Consider the following 24,988-nt stretch of genomic DNA (forward strand, 5'->3'; position numbering starts at 1 on the left):
TCGTCGTGTTTCATATCACCAAGTCGGCGGAACCGCATGCAGCTGCACCGACCCTTCCTAGCACCTTACATAATCAACATGTAAAATCTTCGCTGTGCGCACCGAGCAGCGTATCTTCCCTCCAACTCGACATATCTCACAAGATACAAAGGATATGAACCCACCTTAGATTCTTTGACCACTTTGCGGTTCGCCCAATTATTCATCATTATGTTTGGAAAAAAATAAAAGGATGACGTTTTCTTGCTTCGCTTCGCTAGAGAAAGGAAAACGACAAAAATAGTACATTCGGAATATGACGAGCCAGACGGCTGTCAACACGGTCTATAGATCCGCGGTCGCATCTACGTTCTCATAGTGCGCACGCATAAACAACAAAGAAAAACTTGCTCACGACCACCTCCATCACCACAACGACGACGACGAGGAGGAGGAGCGCAGCAAATACTCATCGACCATCAGTAATAACTCTCCACAACTACTGCTTATCATATTTCTACCCAAGACTAGTACTATTTTACAAGCTGAAAAATCATCAGGGTATTTCCTCCGACGTGCCCCACACCCTCACCGACGAGGATGACTACGGCAATCGACTTGAGAAATAAAATCATCACAGAAAGTTGTCACAATAATCCATAATAATCACATCCAATATTAGAGATGTTTAAGGTGAAGCAGCGAGCTATCCCCTTCCACGTGAGGGAATAACTCTTCTGCCAGAATGTCAAATATAATGCGCGGTTCGTCAAAAGTGAGTCTATGATAGTCTTCAGGCGAAAGATCATGATACCTTTCAGCATCCAAACGTACAACACAAGACGTAGTGAATTTGAGGACCTGACCAAAACAATATCTTAGCGGAGCGATGCAAAACTATCATCGCTATTACCTCATATTCTGCTGAGGGGTTCGGAGGGCCCTCTAGTATAACTTGATACCGTAATGGTATGCCAGAAGTACTACTAGACGAGTCCATTGTACCCTCTTCCTCCGATATAAAAGGAACTGGCGGCGACATTAGCATCATCATCGGAGCGCTAGGTGGCAGGCCAGTGAAGCAGCATGGTGATGGGGGCGCGTGAATCCGAACAAACGTATTATTCGGTGCCCTATGATAAATACCGTTCAAGGTGAGCTCCAACACATAGTCAACCTAAAAATTAAGATTCAAATATCGCTTCGCTCCGCTAATATTATTACCATCTCATTTCTGCTTATACAATACTCACGTACGTCCACTTTCACGACACTGCAACCCGATACTTCAATTTTTTCCGTAACTCCGTCTTTAATTGAAATGATCTTAGCATCGACAAAATGCTGCTTCGCTTCGCTAACTATCAACTCATCTTCTTCAACTTCCAACAACGTCAATGATTCCTCGTTGAATCGACTACCCGTATCTTCCGTATCAGCGCACAGCGAAGATTTTCCCACTCCCACTGCAGGCCAATTCTCCTTCAGAGTGGCCGGTATATTAGGCGAAGTCACAACAGCCGAAGTTTCTCCCAAACCCCCGACAACTTCTTCCGAACTTTCACTGAGTGATGGTAGGACTACGGGATTCGATATAGCTTCCGAAACAGACATTTTTGACAATCCGAAATAATAGGGAATTCCTGGAAAGCACATCCGGAAGAATTTAAAATGAACCCAACACTATAATCAATAAGTGATGAAACGCAGAGGCTCTCTAGTATAATGACGAGCTCCGTCACGCGCCACGAAATTCACCCATCACTTTCCACCTTTGTGGGAAATAAAACTTCGCTCCGCCTCCATATCAACCTTATGTAAAAAAGATATTTCTCGCGCGCTACTACAAGATTAGAAAAGATGCTTTTTCTCCACGACTTGTAATTGTCGCCAAACATACAAACCACCGACGACGACTACTATGATACCTGACCGAAAAATTGAGGAAATGCAAGATTTAACGAGATTGCAAGATGCTCCTTACAAAGCATAAAGAGCTTATTCGCCAAACTATGCGAACTGCTGATGGAATCTTCCAAATCATCACTTATCAGCGAACTGACGAAAATGCACAAACATGCAACGCTTCGCTCCGCCTGTAGATATTACCGTCCATCATTACCATCAACCTTGGTTAACTGCTCTCTAACCTTCTCAACACGGTCCTGACAATGACGCACAGTGAAGATTTCATCCAACATACACAACCGATGATACACATAAAATAAAAAATAAAAAATAAAATAAAGTTATTCCCCTTAACAGTCTCAATCTCCCTAGCATGCAATTACAAATTAATACACAAATAAAATCGCAATCCATCCAAGTTGTTCCTCGAATAAATCAAGTTGACGTGAACGTTTGTGCGGTGACCTCCTTCTACCACCATTACTGTGAGAACTATCACGCTTTCAGCCATCCCCTTAAACGAAGTATACATAAACGCGTCACGACCAATTCCATTCAGAGACTCCCCTTGTGTGATACCTTATGATCGCCGGATTCCCGCGTGAGCATCTCCTTTAAACCAACCATCTGATTCTTCAACACAGACAGTCCACCCGAACCTACAACATATCCTCAAAATCTTCCCTGTGCGTTGATAATAATAACAACAATAAAAGATACCTTCCTCAGTAGCTTTGATTTCCTTCCTCAATTGCTTCATTCGTGACTCCAAATCGATAACTTGATGAGTAATTCTACCTGAACGAAAATCGCAAATCCACAAACTAATCGCCACCATCGTTACTACTACTACTACTACTACTACTACTACTACTACTACTACTACTACTACTACTACTACTACTACTACTACTACTACTACTACTCCTACTCCTACTCCTACTCCTACTACTACTCCTACTCCTACTCCTACTCCTACTCCTACTCCTACTCCTACTCCTACTCCTACTCCTACTCCTACTCCTACTCCTACTCCTACTCCTACTCCTACTCCTACTCCTACTCCTACTCCTACTCCTACTCCTACTCCTACTCCTACTCCTACTCCTACTCCTACTACTACTACTACTACTACTACTATTACTACCGAGCTGAGCATGGACCTTAGCCAGTTCTGGCTGGGTTGTCTGTATGTAGTTGAGGAGTATCTCAGTGACCTTCTGGAGAGCCAAAGTCTGTTGAAAGGTATCCTCACCAATGTCCTTCGTCAGTAGCTGACATCAACGAGAACAACTACAGCGCGGATGAGATCACCGAATTTTAAAACGTCGTATATCGATTCATATTGCTGATAACGAGAGTTGATCTTTGAATACCCGATATTGCATACTGTTCTAGTTGCGGCACGTTAGGCGCTATTGTCGCCTTCGCGATCTTATAGTGTACTAAAACTACATATGCCATGCCTCTGAAGTGAATCAAATTTTATATATGTTTCACTTGCTATTGTCTTCTCTCTATAATATCTTTATTGCTACTACTCATCGTAGCCGTTACAATTAGTCCCTATCGGAAAATAATTGTTAACTAACCAGCCTGGGACATCACCATTGATCAGTAACTACGAAAAACTAGAATTTGTTATTTCCATCTACATAACAACCTGCTATTGTTTTCTTAGTAACGTCATACGAGATCCCTTCGCAGGAACTTCTCTTTGAATAGAAAAATGTCACTCAGAGATATACGCTAATGCATAAGCCTTTAATACCAACAGTTCCCTCAGCCTACTTCTTGCCAATCGATCTTCCCACCATCAGAAAGCTCATCAACAACTTCCTGTGATAAGGTCTCTCCTGCTTTATGCATATCCATGTTGTACCTTAGTTCGAATACACATCTGATCCTATCGACATCATCACACATATATTAATCAAGTGCATGCAGAAAAAGTTATGGGGTAGGGAAGACTACTTACACATGCATATCGATGATAGACACCTTCTCAGTGGGGAGAGTTTGTCCACTCCACGACGTAAAGCCAATATAACCAGATGACCTAAAGATGATGATGATGTGGAGGAGGAGTGGTATAATACGCCCGACTTACGGCAGTGATACACCTCTCTTTGTGGTGAGGTCACTCCAATGTCTATTCCCATCACGATAACGGACCATAATGAGATCCGGACGGACACGAATGCCAATCTAGGAGGGATTGTCTCTAATAAAAGATGAATATAATATACTACTCTAACAGGTGCTCCATTGGCATGTAGGTTAACCCTAGCTGAAGAGGCACGATCTGGTATGTCCCGGTCGAAGGATATCGTCTGGTCGTTCCTATTGGTGACTACCGAAACTGAGAAAAAATATTTATTCAGATAGGGACGGTATCAAACACGATTTTCCCGAAATGAATTTACTTTGCGCATTTTCCACGCAAACTTTTCTCTCATTGTGACGTTTATTACCAAGTAAAATGATGATGGAAAATGTTAATACGATGGTAAGCGATGATTGTACTTGCCAACTCGTAAGCAAATTCCAATGTATTTTTTTTTCAATTTAGGGTAAGATAATTACGTCTAACGCTCTTAAAATATAGTATGTAACTTTCGTACACTTTAAAATTGTGTATATAATTCCCATCAGTTGTCGAACTAGAATAGATTTCCATTAATGGAGTTTCACCCGTTTTACGTGATGTAGCGTGATTCTCTGTGAAAAACGCTATATTGGCGATATGCAGAAATCGTATATTTTTCACTAGTGTTTTTCATATGAGTAGTTGATGCCGGAGGTTTACCTGTGTATTCATCTCCTGAGGCGCCTTTAGGAGTAAAAACGATACCAAAGCCATCGAAACGTGACTGAGAAAGACGTTTTACAATGCAGGAAGGAAAACAGAGAATTGAAGATCAGTGTGGAGGGGAAGAACTTGCAAAGTGTGTTGTTTGGAACATGAAAACTGCGAGAAAACTTTGGAAAATTCTCATCGTTTTTTCTGTACACTCCTGCCCAAATTCGTATGAAAACTAGAGAGGAGTCCTCTGAGCTCAGCTGAGGAGAGCGAACATGAATTCCAACACTGTTGAAGGTAAATTGAGAAATATATTTTTTTGACGTTTTTACTCACCTTCTGGCCGAGAAGGGAATAATCAAGTGCGTTGAAGGCTGCTCTCCAATCTTTCTTATTGTCACCTTTTTGTAGTTCGTCACGAATCTTCGAAAACTCAGCAGTATAGTTCATCGTAGTAAACCTAAAGTAGTCGTCCAAACGATGCTGCTAGTAGTTCTCACCATAAAGCGAAACCCGAGTCGCGACTTCCAGATGGACCATCAGTTACCTGACGCGAAATGTACCCCAATCGTACATGATTCGTATCTTGCCATGTCGAACCTAAGATACTTACCGAGAGATCGAATAGGATTTCGAAGTCGGTGGTTTCTATAGGCATGGTGTGCATGAATATACCGTATCTTTGTGCGATACTAGGATTGAGTATAACATGATCATCCGTAGCGACTGTGGCACCGTTCATAAACCAATCACCTAATTTGATATTATATCTATTCCTTATCTATAATCTTACCAAGTGTGTTGGAGTATGTTAATGGGCTGACAAAGCTGTGCCTCATGAGTTCCATCCGTCTACCCCAGTCTAAAAGTTGAAATTGAGGTGGTCAATGAGTTTACATCTCTTACGGTGTCGTCGGCTTCGGTAGTATGGTGCAGCATCATCCTCAGCAACGACACAAAACACCAGCAACCACAAGACGATGAAAAATAGTGCTGATCGACGAATCATTGAATATCCAAAGGCCCACTATGGTAAGATGCAAAGTAGGCCCGCGCGTTTCCGCGTCTCTCAACTCCAACCCTCCATCTTGCCACCAAAAATCTCATCGAAATAATTGTAAGTCTCGCTCGCCATTCTAATCGATTGGTCATTAGCGAGGTGCCCGAGCCGTCCAAAGGCCTCTTCACCGGTCCGGGCGTTCGATAAGACGTATCGATGTTTAGAAATATATTGGCATAGGCAGTTCCGTCAAGTGTACAGTAGTAGTGGAGGTAGTATACGTGACGATTCTACGAAGGAGTGGTATGATTATAAGGTTGGTAGAGTATGCTGTGATAGGTAGTTATAGGCTCTTCCTGTTGTTGTTGTTACCATGGGAAAAGTTCACGGATCGTTAGCTCGTGCCGGTAAGGTTAAGAATCAGACTCCTAAGGTCCCCAAGCAGGAGAAGAAGAAGGCTATCACTGGTATTGTTATTACTGCGGCTCATACCACTCCTTTCCCTCATCGTCATTCTCTCAGGTCGTGCTCGTAAGCGCATGCAGTACAACCGTCGTTTCTCGGCTAAGGTGACCGGTGGTCCCAAGAGAGGCCCTAACTCGAACCAGAAGTAAACGAGTTGATTTACGAACTGTATCATCATCGTAATAGCTCGACTGCCTACTACTTCTAGTCAGTAGCTTGTTGGGTTGTTAAATCGTAAAGTGACGGTGGAGTGGTATCAGTTAATATTATTATCTTCCGCTGTCTCGTAGTACCAGAAAGTACTGCGGCGGGGTGGTAGGGGGTTCAGGGGATAATCAGGATGGAGTAGAGCAACAAGACGAGTTTGATCATCACATATTGTTGTCATCATCCTACGATGAGGAAGAGTTACGGTATCCATTACGGATGAGTGAAGGTGGAGGAGGATGGAGGTAGGCCTAGTGGTAGTAGTACTAGAAGGTCTGAGTCTAATAGGCATCTGTACAATGTGGAGTAGTGCCTCAACTTGAATTAGCCTCATCACGATAAAAAGGTTGATATGACTTCTCAACGTTTACGAAGCGTTTTACAGTCTACAAGCAAGTTATTGAACTTGGTAAAACTATCTCGACGACATTGGTTTGGTTCACATTGTGAATAGTTTTTTTCTGAAACGACTTAGTCGGTATAGAGACCACCCATCGAAATGCCTGCCTTGTATAGTATTAGGGGTAATAGCACAGCTTTGGGTAGTGCCGTGTAATACGACTCCATAATCGTGTTGTATTATTACTACTCCTAATGGCATTTGTATGGTGAATAGCGAGCAGTAGTAGCAATGTGGTGGATCTTTTCTGGTCGTCCCTCCCCTTCACTTTGGCATTCGTATGTTTATTTCAGCCGTATGGAGTCGGTGGACTCTTGTAATGGTGAAGTTGATGATACATCTCCTAATCGGATTGCCCAAAATGCTGATGAATATTTTGCGGGACGGGGAAGGGGGAAGAGGCGAAGTCGAAGTGGTAGTGGAGTGATGCTCTCTTCCTGTCCAGCAGAAGTCTTGACGGCGGTGGCGGGTGCTCAAATGGCGCCGCCACCGGGGATCGAACCTGCGTCTACTCCTCCCAAGGTCAGCATCCTACCATCAGAGACTGAGGTACGTCTTGATCTGCTTTGATTATTCTCAAGATTATTTTTAGAGTGTCCACAGCGAGCCACCAGTAGTGGCAGGATCCGTACCTAATCCGTATCATATCATGATGGAGGGTAAGATTTCACCCACCTTTGCTTGCCCTTCGGGACTCTCCTCCTTACAGCTGAGCCCTCGGCCCCCGCGATCCCCTTCGTCGCCTTCAAACTCATCGGTGAGGGTGCTTCAGCTGAGAGCTCACCAAATCAGGTAATACGCCCGAGTTGAAGTTGATTTACATTTCCATCGCCTTGTATTCAGCCTCAGCCGTCCTCACTGGACTATCTGGCACCACTAGAGGCGACCATAATGCATCGACAGGCTGCAATGGGGAGGAGAGGTAAGGTCTAGAGGTAGGTAATAGTAGTAGTATTCTATTACAGGTGGTTTGAGGCATGGTCGGTCGATATTGGAAAGGGTCAATTTGGTGGAGGAGAGTGACAATAGTGATGCTGAGGACGAAGGTATGAGGGAATCATCTTGCTGTACTCTTTATGCTACATGGGTGTACGTCCGGCTTGCTTTGGAATTGGTTTGGAAGAGTCTTGTAGAATGCTTTATGAAATTGATAAGTGTTTCTACTCGTTTTTAATACAATCCTAGCAGGCTGAAGAGGGAGATCGTCGGCGATGTAGCATTTATTAGGAAATGGTGTGGTTGTTTGTTAGTTCGTCCATTGTTTTGACGTGTCAGTTAACGTCCCACTTGAAGCAAAGCAGGGCGGGGTAGTGGCTGAGTTAGCAGGAGGAGGAGGAGGCTCGCAGGTAATCCGACTTGCTGTACGATATTCCGAGATTGTGGTTCAAGGGACTTCGTGGTTGTGGCAGTCAGTAGTGATTATTGAATCTTGCGCTCTTGTGTCCCCTTTGTTAGTAGTAGTGGTTTAGGCTAGTTGTTGTGTGCTCAGCCCTCGGGGATCGATGCGTTAGCGAGGCTTCAGATGAGCATGATGAATCAGCATAGGAAGAAGCAGGAGAGGGGTAGTGACTTAGATGGAAAAATGTTGGGTGTCGGGATCGAACCGGGGTTCTCTGTGTGTAGGTCGGGTCTATTCCCATCGCACCATCTTGGAGCGGCTTAATTTACTTGAAGAGAGCGATGATGATGATGATGACGGCGGGGGTATCGTGTCCGGTACTGGGACGAGTAGTAGTCCATCTCAAGACGTATCGAGTTCCTCCCCTGAGGATTCGTCTAGTGGCGGCGAACAGCAGCAGCAGCAGGTGGTCATCGAGGAAGCTGATGGGGTAGTATGGGGAAGGGTGGGGTGGCTTCAGGAGGGTGTTTGTCGGAGGTCTTGGCAGTTACTTAGGTAAGGCCAGCAGTTGTTATCACTGACGGTCACTAAGAATCCGAGTGATGATGTAAACCTTAAATTGACCAACGACCTTTCTATCACCACAACTGTACGAACGTTGCCTTGTTAGGTTATGGCTCGATCCTCCTCGTCGATTGGTACGGATTATGACACTCCAAGAGGCGATAGGAAAATGGTAGGGAATAGAAGGAAGAGGCGGAGGGCCGATCGAGGTAACTGTGGATACTTGTGTATCGATTGAGATGATGATGATGATGGTGATAGATTCATTACCTCGGATTCGACTACGGCCTCCTTTAGACCTACAAGAAACAGCTCACGAGGTACGGGGGTCTTTGGTAATGTGCGATTTGACGGTTTTTGTATCAGATTTTTCCGCGTATCTTCCTCGGGGGTCACCTTGTGGCTCGTAATAGAGAGCTGCTGCATAAATATAACATAGCAAGTGTTGTTTGTTGCTGTACTATAACTGAGTATCCTGATGATGCCTTCTTCACATCGGATGGAATAGATTATTATCGGTGAGTAAAGGTTAGGGGATCGCAGTATGCCTCATCGGAGGTGAGAGTGTTATCCGTGCTTAGCTCAATTAGGAGGTATCTTGGCTAGTCATCAGCTGTCCCGGGTTCGATTCTAGGCACGGGTTTTTTAATGGTTTTTTACTAACGGCACAAGCGAGTTCAATAGTATTGTTTTTTGTCATCATGTTAGAGTCGATGTAGAAGATATGTCCTGTGAACCCATCGATTGGTTTTGGGATGAGGCACACGAGCATATGGATAAGACATTACGGCCTTATATGGAGCGCGGTAATAGGGCGGCCTCTAGTGAACCTGTTTTGTATCTTGCAATGAGTGACCTTAGATACGTCACCATCCTGCTCTTCCACCTCTTCCTCAAAGCCTTCCCCTGGAGGTGTTTTAGTGCATTGTCGAAGTGGAGTGTCTCGTTCGGCCTCCACACTGCTTTCCTATCTTATTAAACGACGGGGCTTGTCCTTGTATCACGCCCTCACACACGTGAGGCATTGTCGCAATATCCGACCGAATTGTGGATTCTTTGAGAAGTTACAGGAACTCGAAAAGAATCTGCGGCCTGACGGAAAGAGTACAGTTGATAGGAGGATGTACTTTTCGTGGTATAACAATTGTCGGGACGTAGCGAGAGACGAGGGAGAGACGCTAGAAGAGCCTAGTGATGATGATGATACTATAGACAATATTTACTCCAGAGACATAGCTTGGGACGCAGAGCCTCCGATGGTCGACATGTATGCAGGGGAAGAGGGATGGGATTATTAACGAACGATCTTTAGTTCCTTTTATCATTCTGTATATTTTCAATTCTAGTCGCTTCGTAACCATTAGTGTGTAGTCTCGAGTATTATCATTAGTAGCAGACTCAAGTTTGGTGAAGAGGAGGAAGAGGGGGAGGTCGTCTTTGCCATGTAAGTTCTCATAATGGTATCGGTCGGAGGCCAATCAATTCTTGCCCGTGCGGCGGCGTCATCGTCTATCTTTGGTGGGCTGAGTAGGAGGTCGGCTTACATTGGGCTGGTCTCGGGGCGAGCGCTATTCTCATCGGAAAGGTGAGTGGTGATGGAATCTTTGGTTGTGGTTGGCAGGAAACGGAGGAGGTGTGATGAATTTCAGACCGGATCCGATGGAATTAGCAGGACGAACTGCAGCTGCAATCAAAGAATACCTGCAGATGAGGCGAGAGGAGGTAATGATGGACAGTAGCGCTCGCCCGAGTGATCGATTACGTGAGTTGGCGCACATTTCCGATGGAAATAGGCTTAGGTTGCTGTGGAACAACAGACGGAAAAAGGAGGGGAGGCGGCAAAAAGTGTCGCAGAGGAAGCTCTGAGGAAACTGGACGAAAACATCAACACGTTCAACACGAAAACACCGGAGGAGTTGGTACGCCTCGTGAAGATATTTCTCGTAGGACCTTCGTCCCTTTCAGTTGATGATCAGTTTTGAGTCTCTTGGCTTCGATGGCCTAGAGGAGGTGGAATGCCTCTTGCAGATTGAGGAGACCTTCGATGTTAAGTTGCCCGATGAGGCCTTCAATACGCTGAAGAATGGACAGCAGGTGGGGAGGGGTGGATGACTTGTGGAGGCGCTGATGGGAATGTTGATAGGCGATGGAGGCGGTAATTCAACAGTTGAAGGAAAAAGAAAAGGAAGAGTGATAAGAGCTGCGAATATTTTGTTTCAGTGGACTTTAGTGTTGAGGTGTTGAGTTAATTTGGTGGAGTGGTTAGGGTTGTGAATTTCGCATCGTGACGATCCAGGTTCCATCCCCGGTAGTTCTCTTAAGCCTCTTGTTTTATGTCAACCTATTCTGCCCGGCCCGCTACAGCCTCTCCTTCTCTACGCTACTCTGGCCTCGAGGAGGCGACTCAGCTGACGAGGATCTCGCAGGTAATAATGATAGTAACGTTACCGAGTACAGTGTCTACACATGGTCAACTGAGGGAAACTATGAGGGTATATTGGAGCTCCACGTTGGCTTTCATCGCATTTTCTCTACATCGTTGTATTATGTGATGAAGGACTTCCTGAACTCTAGCTGAGGGCACCAAACTCACATTCCAACTCTTAGGTTCGGACCTCTCCTAAATGGTCGATTGCCGGTCGGACCGACAGTGACCTCAGAGGGAACATGGTACCCGGCCCTGGTAGGCTCCTCCTCCTCCTCCTGCTGCTGGTAGTTGATCTAAGAGATTGTTGAGCAGGTCAATATAGATCTACGCGATCAACTGATGTGGGGAGAGGAGTATCGTGTCGAATTGGCACTGGACGTCGGGATGGGGTAAAGGGCCTTGGTTTGGTGGCATTGCTTCTTAGTGTAGCATTCAGGGCAAATGGGGAGCCAATAATGGTCCCGGCCCAGGAGCTTACAGCCCTATGGAAGTCCGCGGATCGGTCCGGATCGGCTTTGGCAGTGGAAGGTTGGTCCTGGTCTAATAATAGGTGGCTATTACTGATGCTCTTCAGGATGGGGGCAGGGACGCGCAAGATCCCCGAGCCGGGACCAGGACATTACAACACGGCGGGGACCTTAGGGAAGTCTGGGAAGATGTTCAGCATGAAGTCGAGACATAACCTGGACTGTAATACTGAGGATTAATTTATGTGTCGGTTTGGTATAGCGGTTAGTGTGTCGAATTGCTATTGAGGAAACCCTGGATCTATTCTTTGTCACGGTATTTCTCTCAGCCTCCTATTCGGCCTTCATGCCTGGCCCGGGACACTATAGAATGGGGAGTGCTTTGACTACCAACAACAAGGGACCGGAATGGTCCTTCAGTAGATCCTGTCGGAAGCCGCGTCGGTGAGGTTCCCCATCGGTTAATCTGGGCTCTACCTTCTCCTTGTAGGGGTACAAACGATTCCAGTCCTGGTCCTGGAGCCTACTCACAACGAGATACTATTGGTCAAAATGGACGGCAGTAGGTCCCAGGTTCGATCCCTGGTCACTGCAGTTTTCACATCTTTTTAGATGCGGTTTCGGACGTCCCCGGCCACAGACAGCTTCTCAGCCTCCTATAAGTGGGGACTACACTGCCTGCCATTACTCGATCTTGTGTCCAGGTCCAATCGGCTTTGGCGGCTTCCAATACACCACTTTTGGGTATTGATCCTCCTCCTCTCCTTCACATGTAGTTGTCTGCCGTGTTAAGGCGTTCATGTCCTGTCGATGCTGTTGAGTTATACAGTACTCCAATCCATTTAGATTGTTTGCCTATTTTCTTGTCCAAAGGGGTGGTGATGGAGGAGCTTGGTGTCACCACTGAGGGCGCATTAACGGCTCTCAGAACACTGGAGGCGGCATGTACGGAAGCTGTGGACCACGGAGGCCATTGGGTAGGCTCATGAGAGGAAGCGTATTGTACGGCGTGGATCTTAGTTGTGCCGGACTCGTTTTGAAGCCTCGACACTGGAGACGGCCCTGTCAGTATTCCTTCGTCTGTTATTGGTCGACTTGGAGCCGTCCTCTCAACTGGAGGTGGGCCTAGTCGGCATCAACTGTGGCGTGATAGGCTCCTTGCAGGAGTGTTCTTGCTTGGTCAGAGGCCCTTCCGTCGAGTCAATGAACTCATTGACGGCCACTTGATGGTCACTTTATGTCCGGACTGTGTGGAAGCCTACGTTCGGGCGGCCTCAGAGATGACCAAGTAGTGGTGTGAGGGGAATGTCGGGAAGAAGTGGAGGAAATGTGGTAGGGTAGGTTCCTCCAGGATAACTTCGAGCAGGATACAGTAGAGGAAGCCCTCCACTCGGTGTATTACCCTTACCACTATACGAGGCTACGCCGTTCGCTCTCGCCCAGCAGCTCTCCCGTCAGTCGAGCCATCGCCCTACTGCAATACTGGGGAGGCATACCATCCATCCTTCACATCAGGGAGGTAGAGGGTCAGCCGGCGCCCAGCGAGTTTCTCGAGTCCCTCCACTTCTCTTCTCGAGCTGTCCACAGGAAACTTATAGAAAACTACGAACACGATGACTGGGTGGTAGAGACGGTCTGTGCCTCCCTTGGTCGCATACGTGTGAACACTCCCGACATGTGGATATCACCTGTGGACAGCCCATGGGTCCATTGGGAAGGGCCACTCCTAGCTAAGGTGGACCAGTCTTCCCGGGCCCGGAAGGTTTCAACGGCACTATTGGAGGCCTCGGTGGCCGCAACTTGTTCTTCCTCCTCCTCCTCGACTGAGTGGTGGTTCCCTCGGGACCTGTGGATGGCCATGGCATGCAGAGGAGAGCCCTCCGTCTTGGTGCTCACTGCAGCAGCGGCTACCTCCGCCCACAGTACTGCTCTATTGGAGGAGGGGGCTAAGATGGCCTTAGAGAGGTTGGAGGCTGATGATTTCACGGCCCTTAAAGACACCTGCTTTTCGTTGGCTACTATACCTAGTATGACTGAGGTGGTGGACAGGAGGCTGAGGTCTGGTAAAGTCACCGACAAGTTGGCTGGACTCAAGGAGGTAGTAGTACTAGCAATATAGGTCCTTCCTCATAGGGTGAAAGCTTTCTTCACGGGGACACTTCAAGGAGATAGTACGAACATCTTCCTATACGGTGCATTGTAGGTATTATCATCGGACTCTCGGGCTGTCGAAGGCCTAGCATTGTGGTGTCAACAGCAGCTATTGGCAGTCGGTGTGGATAGTGTACTACGAAGGCCGCCCTCCCCTCTACACAGAGGACTACCATACAGGTCTCGGACTATGCTTGGGAGCTCCTAGCTACATGTGCTGTGCCGGCCACTCTGCAGTTCGTGGCCTCCATCCCTGTCCTCAAGGTCGCCATCACCTTGTAGTCCATACCACTCCTTCCCCACATCAGGTATTCCTTCGCTCGATCGGATCCCTGGCCGTGGAGGTGCTGGAGCGTCGTGATGGAGGCGGTCCATCATCCTCCTCCTCTTCTTCTTCTTCCAGTCCTCTCAACTTTGTAGAGGCTCTCGTCAATACTGTAGGTGCCAACTGGTTGTTGGCGGCATGCGAATGCTAGTACCGTCCCTCAGCTCACTGGGTGCCCAAAGGCATCCCTGTCGTATAACCTCTTCGATGTTGCCGCCCTCCACACGGCCCTCTCAGACTGGGTCTTCGAGAATGTCCCGACCTCAACACCCGAAGGACAAGTGAGTCGTTGATGATAATTTCGTGGCGCGTGACGGTGGCTTTTAGTCGGCTGGGTCAACAGCAATGACCACGGCCTTGGCCAGCCTAGAGAAGCGGATCCACGCCGATCGGCCGCTGCCGGTTTCCGCAAAGACCAAATCACCGCTGTCTTCTGCCCTACCTCCTCGAGGAGCCCATCCGAGCGAGGGGGACCTGAATGCATCCTTACGTGAGTGATGATGGCTGCTGAACTCCGTACATCGAGGATGCTGTTACTATTCAGCATCATTACCATCATCACCTGATGACTGGGATACGTACACGCCGAGCCGGTCGATCGGGGTCTTATCGGTGTCGTCGAGTAGCAGTAGCGACGAAGAGTCACCACCTCCTGTCACCGAGCCGGTGGTACCGGTAGGTGTGGTCCGGGTCGAGGAGGAGGAGAAGAAGGAGGAGGCCAAGCCGCGGTCTAATGGTGATGCCTTGAAGGCTGCCGCTGGAGCTCTCGATAGGTTGCGGCCAGCTGCAACGTCGTCATACCGCTCCTTCACCAACAATACAGTAGGAGGTACTGAAAAAGCGTCTGTACAGTCCAAACTGGACCGCTTCCTCAAGCCAAAGGGAGCCGCTACTGCCTCGGCGTGGCATTCGACCTCTCGGACCTCCAAAGTGGAGAAAGTCTTCGCTAATATGTGGGACCAAGTTGCGGCTAAAAAGTGTAGTCCAGCTCACACTGGAGGAGGAGGAGGAGGAGGGGTTCAATCAAAGCACAAGCGGGCTGCTGCTCCCTCTGCCTTACCGCCGCCTCCAAAGCCCCACCCAGTGGCTAGATTGGCGCCCAGCCCGAAGAGGGCCACCAGCGGGTTTGCTATACCGACGGGTAGTGCGGCGGTGGCCAAGGCTGAGGCGGCTGGTAAGCCACCACCGATGTTCGAGAGTCGGCGTGGATCGGGTAAGCCGAGGAGGATGAAGATGGAGAGGACCAAGATAAAGGACCTGAGCCATGGTCTGGGGAGAATAGATCATCCAAGCACCAATAGCAAGGCCATCGGGTGGTGTGCATGCGTGCAGGGTTGGTCATTGACCGCTTGTGTATCGTTAGGGTCGAGCGGGAGCATGCAGTTGACGACTTGCATACGATATTGTTGTGTCGGGACCCGTTCTCGAACCAGGACACGTCCCACATGCTGGAGGGTATGGGGATGCTGAGGGGCGATCGAGGAAGGGTGACGACCTTTACGTCAGCTGATGAGTGCGAGGATAGAACCGGGATTCCTTTGGATATGAGAACGTGTTGTTATCCAGTTACGTTAAAGAGTTCCGTCCAGCTCTGCTGTACGAGTCGGCGGAAGGTCTTCGACGGTCCTTGTCGAGTACTGAGGGTAGCAGCCTCTATTGGGGAATACCCGCAGTGAAGATAAGTCGATCGAGTCGGAAGGGGAAGTGGGCGACGTAGGTCATCATCGACTTCAGCAACTCGTCCCTATGGGGTCTCCTCAGCCTCACCGTAAAATCCCAATGTGATGAAGACAACGATAACGATCGCAATGTGGGTCCAGAGCGGCGACGTGTGGAGGCCCTCAGCCAGGGGGACCTGGTCAGTTGTCGAGCATGGTGGCTGCTGCCATGGACGTAGCTCAGGTCCTGCTCATCCGTCCATCGGAAGATGGATCGTCGTCCCTGTACGACAAGCTGCTATCAGGAGCCCCGTTGGTCAGCGTGAGGGACCTCGCAGTATCTCCGCTCGCCTTCGGAGTGGTCTTCAAGGAAGCTGTTCAACAGCCTGGGGAGGAGGAAATGGGTAAATTCCGCTGTGCAAGGATCAAGATACCATTCCAATCCGAAGAGGTGTGGATGACAGGGCGTGCGCTCTTGTGTAGAACAACTGTGAATTAGCTAAATCGTGGTCAGGCACCTTATGGTCTATCACCTCAATCGCCATGGTCCGTGGGTTCCTTCTGCCAAGCTGTAGTACTGGGCAGCACCATCACCTCCGAACGGGAATGCGAGGCTCTGGATTGGGTTCTTTCCAACAATACCTTGTCCCCACTACGAGACCTACTCATCACTCCCTCGGTCCCCGTCCTCAGACGTACTAACACTAGCAGTATCACCGATGATACTGTCCAGGGGGATCTCAACCAGGCCCAGCTGAGGGCAGTTACCAGTGCTGCTGATGTATCCTCACCCATCACGTTGGTTCAAGGGCCACCAGGGACGGGCAAGACTAAGACGATTGTGGCCATGGTGAAGGCCTTACTGAAGACAACCAACACATTGGTCATCTGCGCTCCATCCAATGCTGCTGTTGACGAGTTAGCATCGAGGATAATGGCCTCGTGGCCGCCGTCCAAGAGCCTGTCAGATGCCCATCAGGTCCTCAGAGTGGGCTCATGTAGGCGTATTACGCGAGAGGAGGTGAAGACGATATCATTGGAGGAGTTGGCCAAGACTGGTGGTCGGGAGAAGGTGTACGAGCTGAGAGGTTTCCACAAGGAGAAGAGGGAGGAAATTCTGAAGGAGATACGAAAGCTGGAGGAGGGTATCAAGGAGTTAACCGGCGATAACGATTCTGAGGCGAAGGCTGATCGTGGCCGGCTGGTGGCCAGGAAGAAGGAGTTGAAGGAGGAGTTGGACAAGCTGAAGCAACGCTCATCGAGGGCGCTGTCACGGTCGAGGGATGAAGCTTGCAAACATCTGTTGGGGCGGGCCAGGGTGGTCTTGGGCACACTGAGCTCTTTCGGCAGCAGTACGATCACCAGTAATTTCGTGGCGCGTGACGCTACTTGTATCATCGATGAGGCTTGCCAGGCCATCGAACCTTCTGCCTTGATACCTTTGAAGCTTCGTGGAGTGAAGCGGCTCGTGTTGGTTGGTGACCCCCAGCAGTTGCCGGCCACTGTAGTGTCTATGGAGGCCAAAGCCTTGCGGTATGAGCGGTCCTTATTCGAACGTCTGATCGGTGCTGGGTGGAAAGCCCACCTTCTGGACGAGCAGTATCGTATGCTGCCCGAGATAGCCAACTTTGCATCTAAGGAGTTCTACGACGGTCGTCTGAAGACTGCAGAGAGCTGCCGTTTCCCATCCTCGTTGGGACAACCGTTGAGACCGTTGTTGTTCCTGGACTCCCGACTGGGATCGGAACAGCGAGGTGGAACGTCATTGGTGAACACTGAAGAGGCGATTATTGTGGGGAAGATGGTCGAAGCCGTGGCTAACAGGAAGCTTTCGGTTGGTGTTGTGACTCCTTATCGTCAACAAGCGTTATTGATACGCAGAACGGTGTCCATGAGCGGAGCGGAGGTAGACACGGTTGATGCATACCAAGGCCAGGAGAAGGACATCATCATTATGTCCTGTGTAAGGAGTAACCGAGATGGTGGTATCGGCTTTGTTGCAGACTACAGACGATTGAATGTGTCGTTGACTCGAGCTAAATACGCCTTGTGGATCGTTGGCAATGCGGAGAGTCTTGGCCGATCGTCGAAGGTGTGGGCAGATCTCATACACTATTGTCAAGAGCATGAATCTTTGGTTGATGCTAGCAGGATACAAAAGAGGTCCCATTATGCAGAGGGAGGAGAGCCTACTCTGGATAGTCTACTATTACAGCAGGAACAGAATAAGCCGGCAGAAGTAACCCCACTGTCCCCACAGCTTGTCGTTGGCAATAAAAGGATGCGCTGTTACCTTGGATGATACTATAGTCGTTGGCTCCATTCTTTACGTTTCAATTACACTCTGTCATGTTCCGTTATTAGTGATGTTTTCATGTTTTTGTGACTGATGTTCACCGTTCACTCATCGTTGACCCCAGCCTAACAGGTAAGGGATCGCTATTCTGATTCATACGGCGTGGAACCGATTGTCACAAAATCGCCACGGGTCTTCCCTATACAGTTCATACAACGACCATTAGACAAGTCTGGATCAGACAGAGGCTACAGTAAGAGATCCATCCACACATTCCCTTTCCCATTAATGCTAGTGACGCAATCCAAACCCATTGACCGATTTATACCTACCGTGACGCAGTCCAAGGGAATCGGCAAAACTGGAAATATTTCCTAGGACCAATGCATAACCATATGACTGCTATAGATACGGATAACCTTCATACCCACCATATGAAGTCCCTTTTCAACTGACAGTGATCTCGCAGAATCAACTCTCCCCCCGAATACAGGGCTCCGACCATAGGATTCCGTAAACCTTGGACAATTCGCGCGCTGAGGAAGAGGCAACCAGTGTGTATGGCACACCCGGCATCATGCCAGCATAGTATCGACCCGCGCAACATGTTCATGTTTGAACGCGCGAAGCGCGGAATTGTTAAGGAACGTTCCTGACTGATTACAACCTTGTAAGCGTCGGCGAACTAGAGGTCCGCGGTTCCCGTTGTAAAGGAACTTTCTCTAAAGTACTATCGCCGGGCCAACTTGCTTGCGCTACCGTTTGGCTCACCAGTTCCCGCAGGATCATTAAGGTAAGTCTCGTTCGCCAGCGATTTCTTATATTTGTTCATCTGCGTCACTTTGCCCCCGGCACTACGCTAACTGATGGGCTTCTTGATCTCCTTGACTCTTTCTTCTGGTAAGTTAACACAAGCAAAAGTGAAGCGTAGATAAGTCGTCTTCACATTGGAATGGGAAAAGATGAGACTGAGCTATATTTAGTTGATATAGCTTAGCCCAAGTCGACATAGCCATCGGCTACTTGAGCGAGCGCGCTTGTTATTACGCCATATCACACTCCTCCCCTTACCTTAGGCTCGCCTCTGAGGGAAGACCATACAACAGTGTTGTAACAACACTGCGCGAGAAAATCCTGACTTCGATGCCTCCTGGCTGCCATCCAGCAGACCTTACCTCTGTTATGCGGCGAAACATACCAAACCGTTATACTTACGACATGCTCGTCCGAGTGATGAATGGGCACGGCTTTGAGTACGGTAACGACCGAGAGTATCATAGCGTCTACCTACCTTGGGACTACTACCAAAAGTGCCACCGTGGGCGTGCTTTCATCAACCTCGCTTCCAGAGTGGTCGCGGACAGATTTATGGCTATTTTCAATGGTTGCCAGTTCTGATAGTTGAGCTCTGACGATATGCCTGGCGACGATAATCATCATCATAATAATCAGCCTGAAGGGTTCATCATTGACGGCCGTTTCAGAGCCTAGCTACTGCAGTACGGATGTCACTGATTGTGCCGATACTGCCAGTGGAGGTCAAGTCCCTGATCCTTCCCATATGGTCCATGGCTTAGTCTAAGTATGTCAATCCTCTTCCAGAGAACACGGTACTTGTAGGCGGTCTTACGCCTTCTATCAATACGGCCGATTTGTAGGCCCTCATGTGGAGGCAGTTTCGTCCGGTCATTGATGGTGAGGTTAAGAGATATCATAGTACTGACAGAAGCGGATGTTTTGGTTTCTGCAACTTTGTGTCCTCCTCCTCCTCCTCCTCAACTGTAGCTGCGGTGAAGGCAATCAACTTATCTCTTCAGGGTACGGCGAGTGGTCTCTCGAGGCATTTTGGTCTGAATGCCCGAGGCAGACACTACGAACAGTTCCCTCGTGGATCGTATAGTCCTGTTGATGATAATAATGGTCTACTACACGACCACACCTTGACTAACGGCAGTACTGATGATCCTTTTGACCACTCTACTCGTTGTTCAAGCCTTGAATGCATGACTGCTATTACCACCGCACCTGATTGTGTTCAACAGTACATTATGATATCAACATCATCTGAAAATATAACTTTCTCATTTATAATCATCTACCTGTTGTGTATCCCGAATACTATAGCCAGTACCGTGACGGTACTACCGTCCTCCCTATCTAGAGGTTTTTGAGCCAATACGGATTACGTCTGTAGCTGTCGACGTTATTGGAAGTAGCTTTTGTCACATTATTATTGTGACATATTATATCAGTATGTATCTTAGTCATAATCGAGCAATGCTCATTTATTCTCTACCCGACTTCGCATTCAAATTACGTATTCCATGATGGGATACCCATTAGTTAGTCTAGTATCATTGAATGTTTGTGAGGATCGATTTTATGTGTTTACCAGTGAGGACTGTGCTGCACTGCAGCCTTATGATTACCGTCGAAGACACAACCGTTATGAAAAGTGACTTGTCAGGAAAGATATGCAGAATACTCGAGATTATCAATAGACTAATTCTCACGTTGAAGGGGTTTGTTATGTTTTAACGTTACAACAAGACAAGTCAGTTGATATAGTGGAGACCTGGTAAACTGCCGTGAATGTTTAGGCCGCCTCCTCAGTGGCGGATTTGGGCAACTCCACAATCTTCCCTATAGCGATAGTTTTACCTGAGTAACATCTCATGAACAACAGAGCAGCAGTGTATCGGACCCACCCTCATCTCTCAAAGTGAATCGTCCAAGTTGGGGAGTTCTCTTGAAGGTATCCACACACAGTTTGTTGGTAGTCTCAATGACGCCTAACAGACGTATCATAAATTGCTTGTACTCGTACAAAGACTTACACAGCAACATCTGACCGGTCTTGGCAAACCTTGGCCTCTTCTGTTTGGTCTTCTTTTGCTTATCAACACACTAAGATGACGAGATGATCATGTTTGCTCGTACTACTACTAGTATGATGATGATCACCTCTAATAGTTTGGTAATAGTGCACTCTTCGATGGCAGTGTGGACGTGTAGTACAGCAGTGTAGCCAATAGTGATGATGGGCCTATACAATAGTAGAGGTAATTGATATTATGATGGTAGTCTTACTTGTGTTCGAGGAGGTCTGTGATGACTAGTTGTGCTCGGAACTTCTGTACTACTGGGCAAGGATGATCAATGGCAGAGAGGACGAATCCTAAGGAGGGTATATGATTAGCGACATTAGATCTACATCATGATGATACCCTTCTGGACTTGGTCTTCAGCAACATTCTTCAACTTGAGCTTGATATCCTCACCTGATGTGTTGTATGACATTAGTAGTTATTATCATTATAAGTAGTAGTTATTACCAGGATTAGCATATTTATATTCATCGTCCTCAATGTAAACAGACTGTATCTCAGTGATAGTCTTATTAGGTAGTAACATGCACTGTTGACCTATACCAACCATCACTTCCCAACACCTCTCCCTCTTCTTTACCTGGTTTTGCCTTGCCCTGTTCGATCTTACCCATAGCGATAGTGCCCATATCCCTATAACCGTCCATAATAGGTATCCGTAGGGGCGCCTCGGGGTCCCTGAAAGGAAGCCCATACCACACCATCATGACATTAGGGACTACCTACCTGTACGGTGGGTTAGCGTTGTCCAAGACCTGGAATAATGTAGGACCGTGGTACCAGTCAGAGCCGGGGGACTTGGCAGCTTCCTTTAAGTTATCGCCTACCATTCATGACCATAATGTGATGATAGTTGTAGTAGTAGTGGACTCACCCTTCAGGCCGGAGATGGGCAGGAAGTGGACGTCGTCCTCACTTTTTACGTTGAACCCACAGCTCTTTAAGAAGGGTGTCAATTTCTCAATGATCTGGTCATATCTTGCCTTAGACCTGCCCAGTATCGGCATATCATTAGCCAATACCCTCACATGACTGTTACCAATTTACAGTGGGATCGTCCATCTTGTTGATAGTAACGATGAGTTTATTGACTCCCAAGGTCTTAGCAAGCATGGCATGCTCACGAGTTTGACCTCCCTTATCGAAACCCGTCTCGAACTCACCTGGTAATGATGATGATGCATCACACAATAGCCAAGGCGGCCTACCCTTTCGAGCTGATATCATTAATACTCCAATATCGGCCTGGGCGGCGCCGGATATCATATTGGGTACATAGTTCTTATGACCCGGGGCATCTAGTATGGTAAACCGTCTATTGGGTGTCTCAAAGTGGGCCCGACCGACCTGATCGTCTACTACGTTAAGAGCACCATCACTACTACCTTATCATCTACCCCACCTCAACAGTGATGCCCTTGGCCCTCTCCTCCTCGTTGGTGTCCATAATATAGGCCAAGAACCACGACTCTCGGTTCTTATCTTTAGCCTCTCTTTCGAACTTCTCAATAGTCCGATTGTCCACCAAGCCTAATACCGCCACCATAGACCTCATGAGGTGCATCCTCCTTACTACTACTACCTGACAGGTACATGATGTTTCCACAGGTGGTCGACTTGCCGGCATCGACGTGGCCTATGAAGACCAAGTTGAGATGAGGACGAGGATCGCAGTCTTTCAACTGGCTGGAGGCGTTATCAGATGACATCGATAATACGAGGGGAAAACGGCAACAAGAGCTAGATGCTAGAATCTTAAATCAAGGTGGATGGATACAGGGCATCGAATCGATCAGGATGTTGGGCGCGATTGATGATAGAAGGTCTCGAGTTCGATCCCCAGCAAGGGCGTTTTCGCACTAAACCTGAACGCAATACTTCTGTGGCCGCTGCACTTTCCTGGTGTCACAACTATCAGTGTTAACAGTAAACAGTATTGGAGGACAGCATCGAACGTTGCTGCCAGGACAGTATATATCGAGATACAATATTGATAATAGTATAGCAGTGGCAAGAGTGGCAGCAGTACGACGACGACCGATTCTTAGCCTTCTGCTAGCAAAAGTCGTAGGGGTTCTGCTTGTAATAGTAATATACACAAGATAGCTAAGAAGAGGAGGATTCAGCTGCAGTAGTGGAGGCAGCCGACCGACTGACGGTAGAGGATGGGCTTTTGGGCTCGGACAGGGTCGAGGGATGGCATATCTCATTGAAGAAGTCGGCTATGACTCTGGTGGCGTTACGGGAATCATTAGATGGAACCCAGGCCGGTGGCAGACCAATAAAGGCATGTCGAGATTGAGGGTAGACCTACGGGATTAGATAACAGCAACAGCGTTACTACTACTACTTACCTGCATTGTAGCCTTAGCTCCCCTCTTACGAAGGTATGCATAGGTAGCTTGAGTGCTATTAAGCAGAATATCCTTACCACCACATACTAGGTATATAGGTGGTAGACTCCATGCTGCACGGGGAGGCATTTGCTTTAAGACGTCCAAAAATTGGCTCGGCTGGCCCTTTCGGATGTGATGATTCCGAGTGTACCTACAGACCCTTAGGATGGGCTACTCTAAAGACGACTAGTACATCCTCATGGACACCTCCACGCCGAACTCGGCGATGGCTTGTTCGTTAGGAGATATGAATTTCAGCCGACCGCAATGATCTTGATGCCAGGAGTGGGAGTCGAGAAGGCCGTAACTAGAGAGGCATAGTGACGTGATGTGAAGGAAGTGTGGTATTATTACGCAGAGGCGACACCTAGTATGTTAGGCATCTGAGAGGGATGGAAGGGAGGGTAGGAGCACCCACAGGATAACTCAGGTAGATCTATACAACAAACCATGACTTCATCACATAGGAAGTACAAATATTACCATAGCCCTCAGTGACCCAAAGGGTGGCCATCAACGCTAGGGAGGCCCCAGCGCTGTCACCAAAGAGGCAAATCGAGTGGAAACCTGATTAGTGATACCTGGTGGCTTTGTTAACCTTGAGGTCTTACCTAATTGGTCCTTCATGTAGCGTAGGGCGGCCAGGACCTGTAGGAAAGCATCATTAAGCTCACCTATGAACATTGCTTACTGATAGCAATGGGCATGGGTAGGGATGCTCAGGGGAGAGAGGATAGTCCATAGAGTATACTGGGGACCGGCATGGAGATCTCGAAAATGCCGTCACACTATGTAGCATAACAGCCGAGTTGGCAGCCACAAACCCACCACCGTGTATGTAACTGAATACCACTCAGTAGGCCGCCTATCTACTACCCTATACTACAGTATTGGAATAACATCGTCATCAGTAGGAGAGGTTGGACGTATAACATCAATCGTCTGTCGTTTCTCTGGTCCATAACGATACCTAGATACCTATTACCCATAGTAAGGGAAGGAGTAATACTACTCTTTAAAGGTGATAGTGCAGTCTTTAGCTGGAGGGACGGCACCGTCTTGGGCCTCGAGGCCTCCAAGACAACCATTGAAACGTCCTGGGAGATGAATGTGCCTAATTAGCAACAATGACGATGATGATGATAATCCACCTCATACGTGCATGTTTAACATAGTACACAGATCTATTACTTCGTCAAAGTTAGTGCTAGGTTATCCAAAAGAAGCCGTATAAGGCATATCACGAAATGGGCAAGCGGCAAAAGCAAGCAGTCCCATAATAGTAATTCACGTAGGAATCTCATACTCCGGCTAAGCCCATTGTTGGTCATATATCGCATATCGTAGGCAGGAGCCTTAACGGCGGTAATGACAAGGAGTATATATAAAACAAGGGCTGTAGGATAATAATAGCACTTACCTCTGATAGAACGGCCAGAAGGTCTCTAAAGGTGGTTGAATGACGAACCGCACTATAAGGGCTCCCAAGGGGACGAATACTCTCTCTAATACCCAATCTATGGACTCCAGATATGACAATACTTCTTTGATATATGTCATTATGACTATTCTTAATTATAGTAAAATAATAAGAGTCGAAAGGAACTAGCATGAGAATGCTCCTTCTCTCTACTCTCCGTAGGATGCAAATCCTCCCAAGTTATCCTCAAAGTTATCGTTGCCCCTTTTCCAAGAGTAACACAAGACATGGTTA

General features: G+C 47.8%; 10 protein-coding genes across 10 annotated transcripts; 7 read left to right on the plus strand and 3 right to left on the minus strand.

Moving 5' to 3' along the window:
- Positions 1-1,693: 1,693 nt before the first annotated feature.
- Pmar_PMAR020680 (lectin-domain protein, putative) lies at positions 1,694-5,719 on the minus strand. The gene is made up of 16 exons (XM_002775651.1): positions 5,597-5,719; positions 5,484-5,552; positions 5,304-5,443; positions 5,191-5,237; positions 5,027-5,150; positions 4,697-4,760; positions 4,140-4,249; positions 3,998-4,095; positions 3,866-3,946; positions 3,679-3,769; positions 3,035-3,161; positions 2,608-2,685; positions 2,467-2,546; positions 2,089-2,144; positions 1,964-2,037; positions 1,694-1,907 (listed from the first exon to the last, which is right to left on the minus strand). Exons 1-16 carry the CDS (start codon positions 5,697-5,699, stop codon positions 1,831-1,833), a joined length of 1,419 nt encoding a protein of 472 aa, XP_002775697.1. The 5' UTR covers positions 5,700-5,719; the 3' UTR covers positions 1,694-1,830.
- Positions 5,720-6,038: 319 nt separating this feature from the next.
- On the plus strand, positions 6,039-6,362 carry Pmar_PMAR020681 (40S ribosomal protein S30, putative). Its single transcript, XM_002775652.1, has 2 exons — positions 6,039-6,157; positions 6,213-6,362. Exons 1-2 carry the CDS (start codon positions 6,064-6,066, stop codon positions 6,302-6,304), a joined length of 186 nt encoding a protein of 61 aa, XP_002775698.1. The 5' UTR covers positions 6,039-6,063; the 3' UTR covers positions 6,305-6,362.
- Positions 6,363-7,188: 826 nt separating this feature from the next.
- Pmar_PMAR020682 (dual specificity protein phosphatase, putative) lies at positions 7,189-10,021 on the plus strand (the record flags this gene model as incomplete). Its single annotated transcript, XM_002775653.1, has 13 exons — positions 7,189-7,311; positions 7,355-7,421; positions 7,472-7,554; positions 7,606-7,684; positions 7,728-7,808; positions 8,038-8,108; positions 8,252-8,324; positions 8,386-8,591; positions 8,772-8,874; positions 8,927-8,985; positions 9,032-9,183; positions 9,374-9,471; positions 9,527-10,021. 13 exons carry the CDS (start codon positions 7,189-7,191, stop codon positions 9,961-9,963), a joined length of 1,632 nt encoding a protein of 543 aa, XP_002775699.1. The 3' UTR covers positions 9,964-10,021.
- Positions 10,022-10,122: 101 nt separating this feature from the next.
- On the plus strand, positions 10,123-10,859 carry Pmar_PMAR020683 (hypothetical protein; the record flags this gene model as incomplete). The annotated part of the gene is made up of 5 exons (XM_002775654.1): positions 10,123-10,250; positions 10,315-10,387; positions 10,465-10,584; positions 10,631-10,759; positions 10,809-10,859. 5 exons carry the CDS (start codon positions 10,123-10,125, stop codon positions 10,857-10,859), a joined length of 501 nt encoding a protein of 166 aa, XP_002775700.1.
- Positions 10,860-10,998: 139 nt separating this feature from the next.
- On the plus strand, positions 10,999-11,800 carry Pmar_PMAR020684 (hypothetical protein; the record flags this gene model as incomplete). The annotated part of the gene is made up of 5 exons (XM_002775655.1): positions 10,999-11,091; positions 11,273-11,348; positions 11,416-11,471; positions 11,530-11,621; positions 11,668-11,800. The coding sequence occupies 5 exons, from the start codon at positions 10,999-11,001 to the stop codon at positions 11,798-11,800; spliced, it is 450 nt and encodes a 149-aa protein (XP_002775701.1).
- Positions 11,801-12,441: 641 nt separating this feature from the next.
- Pmar_PMAR020685 (hypothetical protein) lies at positions 12,442-12,852 on the plus strand (the record flags this gene model as incomplete). Its single annotated transcript, XM_002775656.1, has 3 exons — positions 12,442-12,537; positions 12,581-12,679; positions 12,745-12,852. 3 exons carry the CDS (start codon positions 12,442-12,444, stop codon positions 12,850-12,852), a joined length of 303 nt encoding a protein of 100 aa, XP_002775702.1.
- A 566-nt stretch (positions 12,853-13,418) lies between these two features.
- Pmar_PMAR020686 (hypothetical protein) lies at positions 13,419-13,993 on the plus strand (the record flags this gene model as incomplete). The annotated part of the gene is made up of 2 exons (XM_002775657.1): positions 13,419-13,658; positions 13,892-13,993. 2 exons carry the CDS (start codon positions 13,419-13,421, stop codon positions 13,991-13,993), a joined length of 342 nt encoding a protein of 113 aa, XP_002775703.1.
- A 1,915-nt stretch (positions 13,994-15,908) lies between these two features.
- On the plus strand, positions 15,909-17,996 carry Pmar_PMAR020687 (splicing endonuclease positive effector sen1, putative; the record flags this gene model as incomplete). The annotated part of the gene is made up of 2 exons (XM_002775658.1): positions 15,909-16,145; positions 16,209-17,996. 2 exons carry the CDS (start codon positions 15,909-15,911, stop codon positions 17,994-17,996), a joined length of 2,025 nt encoding a protein of 674 aa, XP_002775704.1.
- A 2,590-nt stretch (positions 17,997-20,586) lies between these two features.
- Positions 20,587-22,623, minus strand: Pmar_PMAR020688 (eukaryotic peptide chain release factor GTP-binding subunit, putative; the record flags this gene model as incomplete). Its single annotated transcript, XM_002775659.1, has 14 exons — positions 22,461-22,623; positions 22,281-22,408; positions 22,087-22,225; positions 21,918-22,041; positions 21,753-21,868; positions 21,605-21,701; positions 21,459-21,556; positions 21,326-21,415; positions 21,218-21,271; positions 21,081-21,168; positions 20,955-21,036; positions 20,828-20,897; positions 20,699-20,782; positions 20,587-20,651 (listed from the first exon to the last, which is right to left on the minus strand). Exons 1-14 carry the CDS (start codon positions 22,585-22,587, stop codon positions 20,587-20,589), a joined length of 1,362 nt encoding a protein of 453 aa, XP_002775705.1. The 5' UTR covers positions 22,588-22,623.
- Positions 22,624-22,793: 170 nt separating this feature from the next.
- Positions 22,794-24,883, minus strand: Pmar_PMAR020689 (conserved hypothetical protein). Its single transcript, XM_002775660.1, has 10 exons — positions 24,695-24,883; positions 24,287-24,388; positions 24,161-24,244; positions 23,966-24,116; positions 23,886-23,922; positions 23,758-23,841; positions 23,629-23,710; positions 23,468-23,581; positions 23,233-23,425; positions 22,794-23,188 (listed from the first exon to the last, which is right to left on the minus strand). Exons 1-10 carry the CDS (start codon positions 24,832-24,834, stop codon positions 22,985-22,987), a joined length of 1,191 nt encoding a protein of 396 aa, XP_002775706.1. The 5' UTR covers positions 24,835-24,883; the 3' UTR covers positions 22,794-22,984.
- Positions 24,884-24,988: the final 105 nt, after the last annotated feature.

The sequence above is a fragment of the Perkinsus marinus genome (assembly GCF_000006405.1).
Source record: "Perkinsus marinus ATCC 50983 genomic scaffold scf_1104296955874, whole genome shotgun sequence".
Classification (NCBI taxonomy): domain Eukaryota; phylum Perkinsozoa; order Perkinsida; family Perkinsidae; genus Perkinsus; species Perkinsus marinus.

Bases quoted from the DNA above. Each gene is read 5' to 3' on its own strand.
- Pmar_PMAR020689 (XM_002775660.1), bottom strand. From the start codon at position 24,834: ATGACATATATCAAAGAAGTATTGTCATATCTGGAGTCCATAGATTGG. The intron at 24,389-24,694 runs GTAAGTGCTATT...GTTGCTAATTAG, and splicing joins TTCTGGCCGTTCTATCAGAG to GCACATTCATCTCCCAGGAC. The intron at 24,117-24,160 runs GTAGTATAGGGT...AGTGGTATTCAG, and splicing joins GACGATGTTATTCCAATACT to TTACATACACGGTGGTGGGT.
- Pmar_PMAR020680 (XM_002775651.1), bottom strand. From the start codon at position 5,699: ATGATTCGTCGATCAGCACTATTTTTCATCGTCTTGTGGTTGCTGGTG. The intron at 3,947-3,997 runs GTAAGTCGGGCG...CATCATCTTTAG, and splicing joins AAGAGAGGTGTATCACTGCC to GTCATCTGGTTATATTGGCT. The intron at 2,686-3,034 runs GTAGTAATAGTA...ATTTTCGTTCAG, and splicing joins TAAGGTCCATGCTCAGCTCG to GTAGAATTACTCATCAAGTT.
- Pmar_PMAR020681 (XM_002775652.1), top strand. From the start codon at position 6,064: ATGGGAAAAGTTCACGGATCGTTAGCTCGTGCCGGTAAGGTTAAGAAT. The intron at 6,158-6,212 runs GTATTGTTATTA...TCATTCTCTCAG, and splicing joins GAAGAAGAAGGCTATCACTG to GTCGTGCTCGTAAGCGCATG.